Source organism: Tympanuchus pallidicinctus, unplaced genomic scaffold (assembly GCF_026119805.1).
Source record: "Tympanuchus pallidicinctus isolate F22 unplaced genomic scaffold, pur_lepc_1.0 scaffold1, whole genome shotgun sequence".
NCBI lineage: Eukaryota > Metazoa > Chordata > Aves > Galliformes > Phasianidae > Tympanuchus > Tympanuchus pallidicinctus.
Window position 1 is genome coordinate 87415028 of NW_026294618.1, and position 13786 is coordinate 87428813.

Genomic DNA, 13786 nt, shown 5'->3' on the forward strand with positions numbered 1-13786 from the left:
CGCGGGGCCGTCCCGCCGCACCTGCCGCCCGCACGAGGCTCCGCTCGGGACGCGGGGGCGCAGCCCAACGGCGGCCGCCCCGCACCTGGGGGCTCGAAGCCCCTCCGCGCCAAACCGCCCCTCCGTCCACGGTCCCTTACCGTTAGACCTTCGCACGATGTTCTCCAGGAACGTGTTTTGAGGCGCCACCAGCCCTCTCCTTCCCCCGGCCATAGTCGCTCTGCGGGAGCGCGGCGCAGAGGCTTCGCTCAGGGCCTCGCGGAGCCGCGCTCTGCAGCTCCGCTCCCCGCCCGCTCCGCGCGCCTCATGCCTCCGCCGGGACCGTGGCACGGCTGTGCGGCATCAGCCCTCCCGCCGCCTCCCGCGCACCGCAGCCCCGCGGTCGCCGCCGCGCCGCCGCCGGACCTCCCCGCGGCGCCCCCTGCCGGCCGCCGCTCCGCCGCGCCGCCCCGCCACAAGGCCGGTGCCGCAGCGCCACCGTCCGGAAGCGGGCTGCCCAACAGCGCCGACAACTGTAGCGCAGCGAGGGGAAGCGGCGGCCCTCGTGGGGCTCTGCCCTGCAGGGATGGCGGCCCCGCCGCGTCCGCGCCTCGCGGGCCGAGTGCTTGAAAGCTCCTCTCAAACTGAGAGCGGCGGGAGGAACCTCCGCCTATCGCAGAAACGCGTTGGTGCCACCTGGGACCCCCCGGGGGGCTTTGCCCTCAGAGCACGTGGCTCAGCCCCTCGGCAGGCTGCCCGCCCTCGTTTCACCTCTTCCTAGGACACTTTCTACTCCTGTGTGATCAAACTAACAGCAGCTCAGTGGAAGCAATAGGATAAGCTATTTAAATATAACCTTTGACAGGTCTTAAACTCTCAAGTATTCGATTTACAAAGGTTTTTCAGTCAAGGAGAAAACTACTTTGTTCCTTCCCTTTCGGCCGTCTATCAGTAAATGGAAAGCACTCAGATCTCTTTAAAGACAGATCTCCTGACTGGCCCTGGCAGCTGCTTGCCGTAATGCCTCGTTAGCTGCAGCACCTCTGTGCTCTGCATCACATCACATTTCCAAGACATGAATATGTTTTGCAAAATCCTGTGTATGGCAAGAACCTGCTCCTATTTCCCACAGTACAAGCAGATAAAGCAAGGCTGGGGCACCTGGCTCCTGTGCTGGAGGACAGGCCTGGCCTGTGCCACAAGGCCTGCGCTTGTGACCCAAAGGTGACCGTGGGACAGCAGCCCATTGCCACCAGCCTCCTGCCACTCTCAATGTTTGAGGCACAGGATGCACACTAGGACTGTAGGGAGCCAAGCCACGGAGGTGGATGGCAGCTTACTTGCAGCAGGATCTGCAGATTCAGCCACAGACCAACCTAGCACTGGCTGCCTGTCTCACAGCTGGAGCCTATGGGGCTGCTAAGAGCACGGCTCAGGAAGTAGCCCTGCAGTGGGAGCCACTTTATTAACATTCATTTGTTCTAATAGCCATCCCTGGCCTGACTGCAATCAAGACAGGTTAGGAGAGCATCCGAAGTTGTAATTAGTCTACTAATATTCCCTGAACTTGGTATTTTGAAAATCCCCGTGGAAATGTTCGTTTGCATTTTTATACACCTGATTCAGCCCCCAACAGCTGTGCCTACAAAGTCTCAGGTTGTTCTGTTCCTGACAGCTTCAGCAGCACGGGACTAACTGACCATTAAACTTACCATTTCCCCAGGAAAATCATGATGTTACCTTTGATACTGAGTTTATACAGCTCCTAACAAGTAAGATTGCGGTTTTGAAAAACTAGGATCTTCAAAGGTTTTCATTACTCCTCTAAGCCACTGTGCCAGAGGGCGCGCGATCTCAGCACCCACAGGGCTCGGCAGGAATCTCTCTAGGTCTTGGAGACATCTGGCAGCTGGCATGCATTGCAGAAATGCTGAAGCCTTTGGAAAAAAATGTTACACTGAATCAGCATGTACACAGTAGAAGGAGCAAGGGGACACAGGGTAAGGAGGAAAAGCCGTGTATCTTCTGGATTTCCGTGAAGTGGCTGCACTTTGTGTTGTATTCTTTCCCCCATTCATTCATCCATTTTATGTGGGGGGAAAAAACGGGTCCAGCCTCTGATTTCCTAGCTCAGATAATCAGGCTGTCCCACTAATTCCATGCCAAAGCTGTCATTTTAGCTAGGTTGAAGTTAGACCTACCTTGCCATCACATTGCAAATAAGTAAGATATCAAACACAAAATTTCTTGTTTATCATCTTCTACCTCCTTTAGTCTTTCTCCCCACCGCAAAATATGATTCCAGCTCGTGATATGATGCTTTCACCACAGAGCAGGGGGATGCTGTGTTAGTGTTTCACTGTGACTATTTTGTATTCTATACTCATTTCCTTTCTGGTAAATTCTGCAAGTAGCACAAAGTCAGAAGCAAGACCCCATTTGAGGTAGCACACACACATTGTCTTTCTGATTCATTTTTACATGGATGAGACCTCTTCTTCTCCTATTTTTTAAAGATGAAAAATCAGATTTCTTAATCTGCTTGTTTGCTGAAGCCTGTTGGACAGAAATTGATGCGTGACGTTTCAAGTAACACTAATACGATCAGCAAACTATGACATCTTACCATCCATTAGAGGGCACATTCAGCTCTATACTACTATTATGCTCTCACAGTATGGTTGTTGTTTTTTTTCCTGAAAAAGCCCCTAGTTCATCCTCTAGCTGCAGAGCCTTAAGCTGCTTTTCTGCAGTCCCTTTGAGCAGCCGTTTGTTCCAAAACAAAGTAGAAACTTGCCTTCACCTAAACCATGTCCATTTGTCACCTACTTGAACTGAAAACCATCCTGACTGGAAAACTCAGCACCAGTGGTAAATGAGGAAACCCAGCTGAAACCTCCATTTTAAGCAGCAATTCATACAATAGCATTCATAGCAATGCAAAGTCATAACAAACTACCAACAGCCTTGAAAATTAAAAGAACACTGGATCTTAAAATTGAGTTATATTCGCATACTACCATATAGATTTCATGACCCTGTCAAAAACAAAATAAATTATGTGATAGGATAACAAAGTACAGAAGGTAGTGCACAGGTTAGTCTGCCATACAGACGTTTAAAAAAATACATCACACAAAATCAGTGAAGCATTAATTAATCCACAAATTCTTACCCCCAGAGTTTACAGGCTGAAGCCTGTAAACTATCAAATACATGGGTGCTTAGTTACTTGTGATTAACACTACTTGTTATGTTATAGAAAGAGCAAAGAGGAGCAGAAGTCATGCCTTAAAACAAAGGTGAGTCCAGAGTATAAGAAATACATGCATGACTTCCAAAAAGGTATTTGGGAAAAACATCTGGGCATCTAACTGAAACTGTTCAGTCTATTTCTGCAAGTCATTTTAACCAAGGTGCTCCAGACATTGCTGCATTTCAGCCTGAGGTTCCTAAGGTCTGATTATTTCTGCTCTCTAAAATTAAATGAAATCTCTAACTCAGAGAAATAACCTAGTTGTGCAGCAGACTGTAGGTCTGAGAACTGAGGAATGTAAGTGCTCTCAAACAGCCATAATAAATTTGTCAAAAATTAAGTATGGACTTACCCAATTATGGAATTACTGAATTTCCTCCAGACTTTTTATGGGGAATAAATATGGAAAGATAACTATGAAATCCTATGTTCTGAGTGGATAATTCTTGAAATAAAACTGATGAGAGAGTACACAGCCAGTCTTTTATTTATATGCGTAGCATTTGGAGTGTGGGCTAACAGGAAAGTACTGTTCCTTCTTAGAACTGCTCAAAAGGGCATAGAAAATTTTTCCCTATTTGGACAGTATGCCAATCTTCATTTATTTCAGCAGGAGCTGACACACAGTCCTTCTAGATTGAGAAAAAAAATAAGAATAGAAGCATCCTGACTGTAGGTGTACTTGGCCAAACCTCTTGGCTCTAACCTGTCCTGCCCATGTGGTCTTCCCCAGTCTCAGATCAGAGGCAGTGACCAATAGAAGCGCTCTTACTCAGAGGAGAAAAATAAATTATCTGCATTTCGTTTGGTTCCATGTTTGGTAGGCTTTTTGTTAACATTTTAATTCTGTATTTTAGTTTTCTTGGATTTGGATTTGTGTGTATGGGTCAATATAAATCAAGGCAAATGGAAGACAATTAGATGCAGCTTGCTTAAACTCCAAGAAAATGCGGGGGATTTCACTAAGTAATTGCAGTAAAGATTTCTGTTTGCATGCCCTGAGAGATGCTTAGGAACCCATGATTTTGGGTGAATGTTTTTTCTTAAGAAATAGGGAACACAGTAGCCTCCTTGCATTTTAGGCAATGCAAGCTTCGTAGGCTCTCTGTAGACAATGTAGGCACTAGCATGGTAAGTTATGTGTGCAGACAGGGAGAACTCCTCGAGAGAAACCCTGCAGAGATGGATTTGGCATTTCTGCTGGCAAAAAGCTTGACGTGAGCCAGTAGTGTGTGCTCAGCCCACAAGCATCCCAGACTGCATTAAAAGAGAGGTGGCCAGCAGGATGAAGAAGGTGACTCTCCCCCTCTACCAGTGTGGCAACATCTAGAGTACTGCATCCAGGTCTGGCTCCCTCACCACAAGATAGGCATGGAGCAGGCCCAGAGAAGGCCATGAAGATGAACAGAGGACTAAAGTACCAATCCTACAAGACAGACTGAGAGAGATGGGTTGTTCAGCCTGAGGAAGAGAAGACTCCAGGGAGACCTCATTTCATTTTTTCAGTACTTGAGGAGAGCTTATAAACAGAAGGGAGACTGACTTTTTACATAGGCAGATAATGATAGAACGGGGGGAACGGTTTTAGAATAAAAGAGGGGAGGTTTAGATTAGATGGAGAAAATTATTCACTCAGAGGGTGGTGAGGCATAGAAATAAGCTGCACAGAGAAGCTGTGGATGTTCCATCTCTGGAAGCATCCAAGGCCAGGGTCCCCAAGCAACATGGTGTAGTGAAAGGTGCCTGGGCCCACAGGTGCAGGGGATAGAATGAAGTAGTCTTTAAGGTCCTTTGCAGTCCAAGGCATTCTGTGATTCAGATTCTACAAGCTACTGCCTATAATAATCTCTCAACGGTGGTTCGGTAACTCATGATTTAACAGTATTTTTAAAAGCTACCAGAATGTAGAATCAAATCTGACATAGGATACTTTGCAAAAATATAAAAACAAAACCTAGCTGTTTTAGGCTTAGATTTGGAAAAAATATTCTCAGTTAGGAACATGCTTGAGCCAGCCATCTTCCAACTCTTATCCCCTTTGGTCTTAGGACATTCACATTCAGCCCCTGCCATCAGTCCTAAACACTATTAGCTTCCTGAACAAACTTTGGATTCCATAATACAATTTCTAAGAGTCTAGTATAAAAAAGTATTCCTAAGAAAGACTCCTCAAATTATAAGACATGGCCTAAATTCTGTAGCTTCATTTGAAAAGCAGAACAATTTCAAAAAAGAAAAAAAACACATTGTTTTTCATCTGGACAGAAGCATTCTGTGAGGCTGACTGGTAAACAGACTGCTAGCTTTTTGTTTACAGTAGCCTCTCCAAGAAGCACATTTCAGAGTGCCCAGTGAGTGTGTTTCTTGCACAGGGCTTGTATTTCATTGCTTCTGCCTTGCGTGTTCTAAGAACTTCTGTTTTAAAGTGGAATATTTTATAAAGCTGATGTCTTCCCTCCCAACTTCATAGACCTCTTTCGCTGCTTGCAGGATTTCAGTGTAAGAAGGCCTGTCAACATACAGAAGCCAACACTCCACTCTCATTCCCACACCGGGAAAACAAACAAAACAAAAGAAATTTAAAAAAGAAAAATAAAGGAAGAAAAACCCACATGTCGCTTCATTTCAAAGTCTAACTGAACCCAGCTTTTCACCAAGTATTTCCCACTTCCTGACTTTCTATCAACAGGGTGGACTATCCACAGTGTTTGCTTGCTATGTAGTCACAACTTTGCTTCACTTCTCAGCAGCAAGAGGGGCATGCAGAAGCAGCCAAACGAGTAAGTCTGAAAAGAAATCCACAACTTTATAACTAGCCCAGTACAACTTTATTATTATTATTATTTACAGTGAGATAAGTGATTTTCTCATTCTAAGTAAACTCTTCCTGCTATCGTATACAGCTGCACTCACAAAAAAAAAAAAAAAAAAAAAAAAAAAAAATCCTAATTTTCTAAGTTTGATTGTATCTTAATGACATTATTTCCAGGGTCTTTATCAGCACTGGACTCATACCCTAGTCCCAGTGACTGATACCAGGTGGCCCTAGTGTCTGATGTGCTGTTGATTTTTGTTAACACTTGGATACCTGCTTTGAGGATCTTTTTAGTACCTCATCTAATGTTGGTTAATATTTTCTTATGATGTATTCAGCTCAAGCACTGCCAGGTGCAATATTCATAAATTCAAATTAAAGATGTTCAGACAGGAATACAGATGCTCTGTAAAATTCAAAGCATTTAAATAAAGAGAGGAGTTTCTTCATGTGCTTCCATTGATTATTGTGAGGCAAAGGCAAGTAACACCAGTTAGCTGATACAAAAGCTTCTGTGTAAAGTCACGTGGTGAAATATCAGTGCATTCTTTAAAAGAATGCATAAGAATATCCAAATCTAACTTCAATTACTTGACCAAAATACAGTATATGGCACAACAGGAGGTGAAGTTGGGCTGGGACAGGTACAGATTAGAAGTAGTGAAACAGTTGAAACACTGCCTACCAAAGGTGGCTTTGGCAGAATTGCAGCATCTCAGGGAGCGGATCTCTAGTGGTGGGCTTAGAGTACAACTCCGAAACCTGGATCATCTCTCTGTTGTTTCAGAACACTAGATAGCTGATACAAGACCTCGTAACAGGCTGCCGGACTATAACACGTTTCAAGTTTTCAGTAAGCAAACTCTTAATCCAAGGATAAGAGCCACCTTTATTAAAAGGAATGCAAGGAAGATGAAAGATAATGAACCATATATAAACAATATAGCTGCCTCAGACCAGAGAAGAGGAACTGTTATTCTTGAAAGCATTATATATTATAGCCTGAAGAGATCCAGACGCAGCTACATCAGTTAGTACCGTTTAACACAATAGAGACTTAGGAAAACCATTTTTACACCTAGAAAATCTAGTGAAATGGTATTAGAAGGCGTTTTCCCATGTAAAAAAAATAATTCTTACACATTCCAGAAAAAGAACTGAAAATCCTGTTTTCATGGCTTGCACCTCCAACTTACATTCTCAAAATGAAGTCTCTTGCTCAGCCTTCCTACCTGAACTACAGATCATTGCACCAGGAAAACAGTAGATACAGTAGGAAACAATATGGTGCATCAGTAGCAGTTTTATTTTGGAATCTACATGGTCCAGACACACTGGCATCCAATATTCAGCACAGCTCCTTAACACAGGGTCTTCTACATAATACTATATATCAGTCAACAGAAACCATGGGGGAAAAAAATAAAAACCAAACCAATCAACTTCTTTTAATACTTTAGTACATGAGGACCCTTCTTTTGGTCATACACAGTCAGTACTATTTTCCAGGCTTTCTTTGTTTGCCAGGTAGGATAAGCTGTGGAGAACAAAATTCAGCAGGAAGTGCCAACATGCTCTAGCATTACATGTTTAATATTAGAGTCCGAGGCCCGAGACATACAGCAAAACAAGCTGCTGTTATTGGTTATATTACACCACTCCTAACAGTTTATTTCAGATATCGATGCATCATTTTCTCAAATGAGGTCTTAGGTGGTAAACGAGGATCTTTCAGATCTCTCCACATTACTCCTACAAGGACTCCATACAGGGGTAGTGTCACTTCTTAAGTAGATGGGTAGTTGGGTAGGACAGTTGCAGAACTGCTACCTGGCTTCTTCACACTGTATTAGTAATGTTTTCCTCATTAACTCTTCCTTGTTTTTCCTTATGTTGCTTACATTCTTATGAGTCCTTATTAAACAGTAATCTGCAGGGTGAGGAGATTCTCTCTTTTTCAGGATTAAGCATAAAACACAGTAATGTAGATCACAGCTTTTCATTCTAGCATATATTAAAATATATTTATCTCTGAGAAGTCTGTAGAAGGGACTGCTTAACAGATATCTAGATTACCTGCACAGAAATATTGAGTCTCAAACACTAAGCAGGAATACCTGTCAATAAAAAGAGGATATTTTTTAATCTGTGAATTTTTCTATTAAAATTAAAAGTCAGCACACATTGTCAGTGGAACTCACTATAACAAGTCACTGAAAAGAAGAATCTACAAATACACAAAGCTGGAACAGACACAGTCACAGTGTACCTAAAGGATTTGAAAATGTAATTACCATTTCATTCAAAAGACATCAAGCTTTATGTTTCAGAGCTTTCGTAAATCTTTAGAAGACCAAAAACAGGCTTCTTGCCAAGAAGGAATGTAGATTATAGCATCAGCTCCAAAATTAATTCCTCTGCAGCCTTTGTTTTTAGTAGCTGTCAGGATTAAGAAAAATGACAAGATGGACATAATACTAACCTACATTACACTAGTTCTTAGATAAGCCATCCCATAGTGCAGTATGTGGTTTCAAAATACTGCTTGTAACTGAGTACCAGGTCCAAACAGTCCCGGCTTCATTCAGCCACCACCATCCTTCCACACAGCACAAGTCTCCAGTTTCAGCAAAGGTTTCAAGAGAGCATGACTTGGCCAGCGGCTGGCAGGTATTCAAACACAATATCTACAATTGCTGAGGTTATTAGACCACTCAAAACTGCAACAGGATTTTTATCATTTTCCCACAGAGAAACTGCCAACTGTCCTCATTCAGACAGCTGGGATACTGAATTCCGGAGTAACTTTGCCCAGGTACAGAGAGCAGATCAGTTATGAAACCTGTAGCGGGAAGGCAGCACAACAGAAATAAAACAAAGCTGAATTCCCAAATCTCAGCTGGGAGATATTAGCAGCATTGTCAGTTAGCAAATGCTTTATTGTTGCATTTCATTGATCAGTTATAGAACAAAGTTAACTCTTGCTCTGTTAGCTGATTTCAGCCTTAATAAAAGCATTAATAGTGGAACTCAGAAACAAGTGTCCCATTTGAGAATGATGGCTTTACTTTCCAGAGCCATAGAAAACCCGTGTCTTGCACAATCTTCCAGCAGTTTCACTAAAGCACAAAGTCTTTGAAAAATCTGAGAACATTACACAGAACAGAGCAACAACCATCAGTCTAAAGAAACTAATGAGTCTCACCTTATCCAATTCCAAGACCCTACTTACCATCCAGCGGGCTGAGTTGTGTTTAATATAAAAGAAACACAATACTTAACAAGTAATACCTATATATTTTCCAGCAGAACAGACTGCAAGCAGTGTAATTTATCTGAAATTAACTTGATTCCAGGCATGCTTTTCTTAATGTACTTAGGGAGACAAAGTGCATACTTTTCTCTATGAAACATTCATACAGAAGGAAATTATAAATCTCTGCATTAAAGCAAAAGTTTCCAGGATAGATTTTGCTGCAAGGGTTTGTGGTGATACCATTTCCTCTGTTTCATTCAACACATTTATATATTCACAAATTTTCTGAAGAATCAACACATACTAATTTGACCTGCTCCAAGAGATCTATAAAAGATCTTAGACGGTATAAAGTGATATTCCTAAGCTGGGGGAATGTCAGGATGCTCTTCCAAATATAAAAAATAAAAAAATAAAAAAGAGAACAAACCCAAAAGGTACATAATTGTGACTACATGACAAAAATGTCAATCGTGATCTGCAATACTTTTCATATGCTAGAAATTTCATAGATGAGACGGTTGGGAAGCCGAACTACTGCTGGACCACACTGCACCAGCAGTGTGCACTTGCATCCCAGAAGGCCAACCGTGTTCTGGGCTGCATTACACAAGGGGTGGCCAGCAGGGAGAGGGAGGTGATTGTCCCCCTCTACTCAGCTCTTGTGAGGCCCCATCTGCAGTACTGCGTCCAGGCCTGGGGCCCCCAGCACAATAAAGATACAGAACTCTTGGAACGAGTCTAGAGGAGAGCCACTAAGATGATCAGAGGGCTGGAGCACCTCTGCTATGAAGAAAGGTTGAGGGGGCTTGTTAAGCTTGGAGAAGAGAAGGCTCCAGGGAGACCTCATTGCAGCCTTCCAGTACTTAAAGGGAGCATATAAACAGGAGGGAGAATGGCTGTTTACGAGGGTGGGTAGTGATAGGACAAGGGGGAATGGTTTTAAACTGAGACAGGAGGTTTAGGTCAGATATTAGGAGGAAGTTTTTCACACAGAGGATGGTGACGCACTGGAACAGGCTGTGGATGCCCCATCCCTGGAGGCATTCAAGGCCAGGCTGGATGTGGCTCTGGGCAGCCTGGTCTGGTGGTTGGTGACCCTGCATATAGCAGGGGGTTGAAACTAGATGATCATTGCGGGCCTTTTCAACCCAGGCCATTCTATGACATAGCAATATAGGCATGTGAAAGCATCCAGTGGTTTAAGAATTATTTTGTTCTGAATATCCAATCCTCCTTTCCCACCACATACCTCCATGCAGTTAACGTCTTCATTATCCCTCAGTGCAAGGATATCTTCACAAATCGCAGCAGCTTGCAGCCCACAAGGCTGATGATAGAGCACAACACATTCTCACAACCTACTCTAACAAAGAGGGCTACAGGAGGCTTCAACCCGCTGTGGAACAGCCTCAGAAGCTGCATGGATTAGAAGATCAATTAATTCATGGACAGGAACAATTTCCCCTTGATCTTCCACTTCTGCTAATGCCTTCTAGCAACACTGTTAAAAGGTGGAAGCAACTACACCTTCCTCTTCTGTAACCTTTCTCCATTCCTCAGTTCCCTTTCCTCTCTGCCGCAATTGACTCTGCACTCCAGCAGTGCAGTCAAACTATAGTTTTGGATGCAGGAAGAAATGTTTCACCTCCAAGGTTCAAAATACTCATAAAAAATAATCTCCAGACAGTAGAAACATTAGTATTTAAAACTGTTAATAGTTCTGGTTTCAGAGAGGGGAAAAAAAGAGGCTGAAGCTGTATTTTCTGAAGGCTTTGGCTCATTCGCTCTGCTGTCTTCTGTGGCCTGTGCTTAGAAAGAATAAGGATATACAGGACAAATAATAGTCTTAACCACTCCTTATGCGGGGAAAAAAACACCTCACTACATTTGCTAACTATGAAGTGGCTATTTGGGGAATCTATGTTCTCCTCACAGAATGTAGCTTTAACACTTGCCAATTAAAGCAAACTCTTAAGACAAGCCCCCTTCCAACCTTTCTTCTTTCAGGTTCCCTTCAGAATGTTTGCTGATGAGTCTCTCTACCTGAAATCTGTACAAACTCACATTCAGTGGCTTTTTGAGTCAAGAGAACTGATGGACATACAATGTATGGCAATATCCATACACATGCCTATATCTCACATCCTTTGCAAGTAAAAAAGAAAAACAACAGCCAGTTCTGGAAGGACCAGAATTAAAGTTGACCAGCTTCCTGCAAGTTTTTTTAATTGATTTAAAAATTGCAGATCCTGGTTGAAGGTTTCCCTGTGGTTCTGGTACTTGCGAGTGCTTTCCCTTACAGTAGCTCTTCTGTGCATGTTAAAGTAGGAGATGACATGGCAACTTTTTGCTCAATTGCTGAGGCACTTGCAGGTATCAGCCATATTCACAAAGTGGGTCGGAGCTTCACTGTCTGCGAAACCACCACTTCGTCCAGAGGAGAGCCACAGAACTGATCCAAGGGATGGAAGACCACTCCTACAAGAACAGGCAGAGAGAGCTGGGGCTATTCAGCCTGGAGAAGAGAAGGCTCTAGGGAGACCTGATAGCAGCCTTTCAGTATGTAAAGGAGGGCTGTAAGAAAGAAGGAGACAGACTCTTCAGCAGGGCCTGCTGTGACAGGACAAGGGGAAGTGGTTTCAAACATAAAGAGAGGAGATTTAGATTGGATATAGGGTAGAAGATTTTTTACAGTGAGCAGGTGAGGCACTGGCACAGGTTGCCCACAGAGGTGGAGGATGCCCCATCCCTGGAGATGTACGAGGTAAGGCTGGGGGGGCTCTGAGCATCTGATTGAGTTGTAGGTGTCCCTGCTCAGTGCGGGGCAGTTGGACAGGATGGCCTTCAAGGGTACCTTCCAACTCTAACAAAGAAATCACAGAACAGTAGATTTGTTAATTTTGGGTAGAATATGCAAACAATTCAGAAATTTCTGGGATAAAGGACATTAGACACATAGAGTGAGATCACAAACCAACCACAAGGAAACTGTCATGAAGAAATAAGACAATGTCTTGAATGGCAAAATTCAGTCCTTAAATGTACAGGACAGTCTTTTCTGCCATTAGTTTTTCCTCAGCAGTAATTGGTTCTTCCACATTCTCCACAGTTCTTCCAAGAACAGATACAGCATACTGAGGAATAAGGCTTCTTCTCATCTTTGAGTTTCTGCTTTCTTCTATAGTTTTCACGCTGACAATTCCAAAGGGGCTTCCTACTTCTCCATACTACAGTCTGACACAGAAAGAACAGTAAGCACACAGAAGTCACAGATACATTTTCCTCTCCTTTTTGATGCTGAAGCTCTCACAAAAACAGTTCTAAGACCATAATACACCCAGAAGTTCACACTAATTTTCTGCTATACACAACCATAAATCAGATCTTCTTCACAGGTTCAGCATCTGATCGTACTGGGCTGATTTCCAGACAAGCATCAGCAGACAGCTCCCTGCAGACGTGGCAGCCCTACACCACACTGCAGCCTTAGCGTAAAGCGCTCCGGACACTCCATCATTCCTCCCTAACCTCGCTGCATGACAGCACGGCTCCAGCTAACACTCCTTAGCAAGAACAAACAATGCAAGAGCTCGGGCAGCTGCCCGGGGTGTGCTGGGCAGGAAGGGCTGAGATGTGACACAGCAAAACACAGGCTGTGCTGTGTGCGAACAGGGGGGCCTGTGCTGTGTGCGAACAGACCGCCGCACGCAGCAGCAGCAACTTCAGCTTATGCCTTTTTCGTTTTACTCTTTTTTTTTTTTTTTCCACCTCTGGAAATCAAATTATATCCACACCATTAAGAATACCTTTAGTTATATTTAGCAGACGGCCACGGCGACGTGTATTTGTGCAGAAACCAAAGGGGGCTGCTGACACATTCCCAGCTTCGACGTGCCTGCTGCCACGTCTGCGAGCAGGGCTCTCGCTGTAGGTATTCTCAGCAGTTTATCCTTAAGACCTGCGCGGTTCTGACACAAAGCTGATGCCGTATACTCAGACAGCACTGAAAACATACATACATACATACATACATAAACAAACGCACAGTACGAAGACAGAAGGCAGCGCATCCCACCGCCATCCACCTGGAGCTGACGCAGCACGGCATCCCTGCCTGCTGCCCGCCTCCCCTCAGCCCGACGTGACCCGGCTGGATGCACTGAAGCTGAGGGCGGCCCCCAGCGCTGCCCACGCCCGCCCAGCGGCTCACACCGCGCCGCCACCTCTCCCTCGCAGCTTCACTGCCGTAATGGCGACCGGAGGCCTGGGCTAATAACCGTATCACGCCTCCTCCTTCGCGGGATCCCTGCGCCGCCAGAAAGTAGTCCCCCCCCCCCACCCCTGCCGCCCGCCGGGGGAGCCCCGCGGCGCGCACGGCCAGAGTTCCATCGGCGCCAGTGGAATCCTTCCGCCGCCGCGCGCTGGGGCTCCGCCGGCATCCCCGCCCCTCGGCTAGATCCGGCCGGGCCGGCGCGGA

The 13786-nt window shown here is 44.6% G+C and overlaps 1 protein-coding gene and 1 long non-coding RNA gene across 6 annotated transcripts in view; both read right to left on the reverse strand.

Annotated features, from left to right (window-relative positions):
* KCNH1 (potassium voltage-gated channel subfamily H member 1) overlaps nt 1-375 on the reverse strand; it is a 179284-nt gene extending 178909 nt beyond the window's left edge. For all 5 annotated transcript variants that reach the window (XR_008207123.1, XM_052684355.1, XM_052684357.1 and 2 more), the window contains exon 1: nt 141-375. Coding sequence is in view for 4 of the 5 variants with exons in the window: in XM_052684355.1 (XP_052540315.1) it covers nt 141-213 (73 nt within the window). In the remaining variant the exon portion in view is untranslated. The remainder of the gene's footprint in view (nt 1-140) is intronic.
* Nucleotides 376-7335: 6960 nt separating this feature from the next.
* LOC128082245 (uncharacterized) lies at nt 7336-13733 on the reverse strand. The gene is made up of 2 exons (XR_008207591.1): nt 13116-13733; nt 7336-12543 (listed from the first exon to the last, which is right to left on the reverse strand). It is a non-coding gene; the product is annotated as an uncharacterized LOC128082245 (long non-coding RNA).
* Nucleotides 13734-13786: the final 53 nt, after the last annotated feature.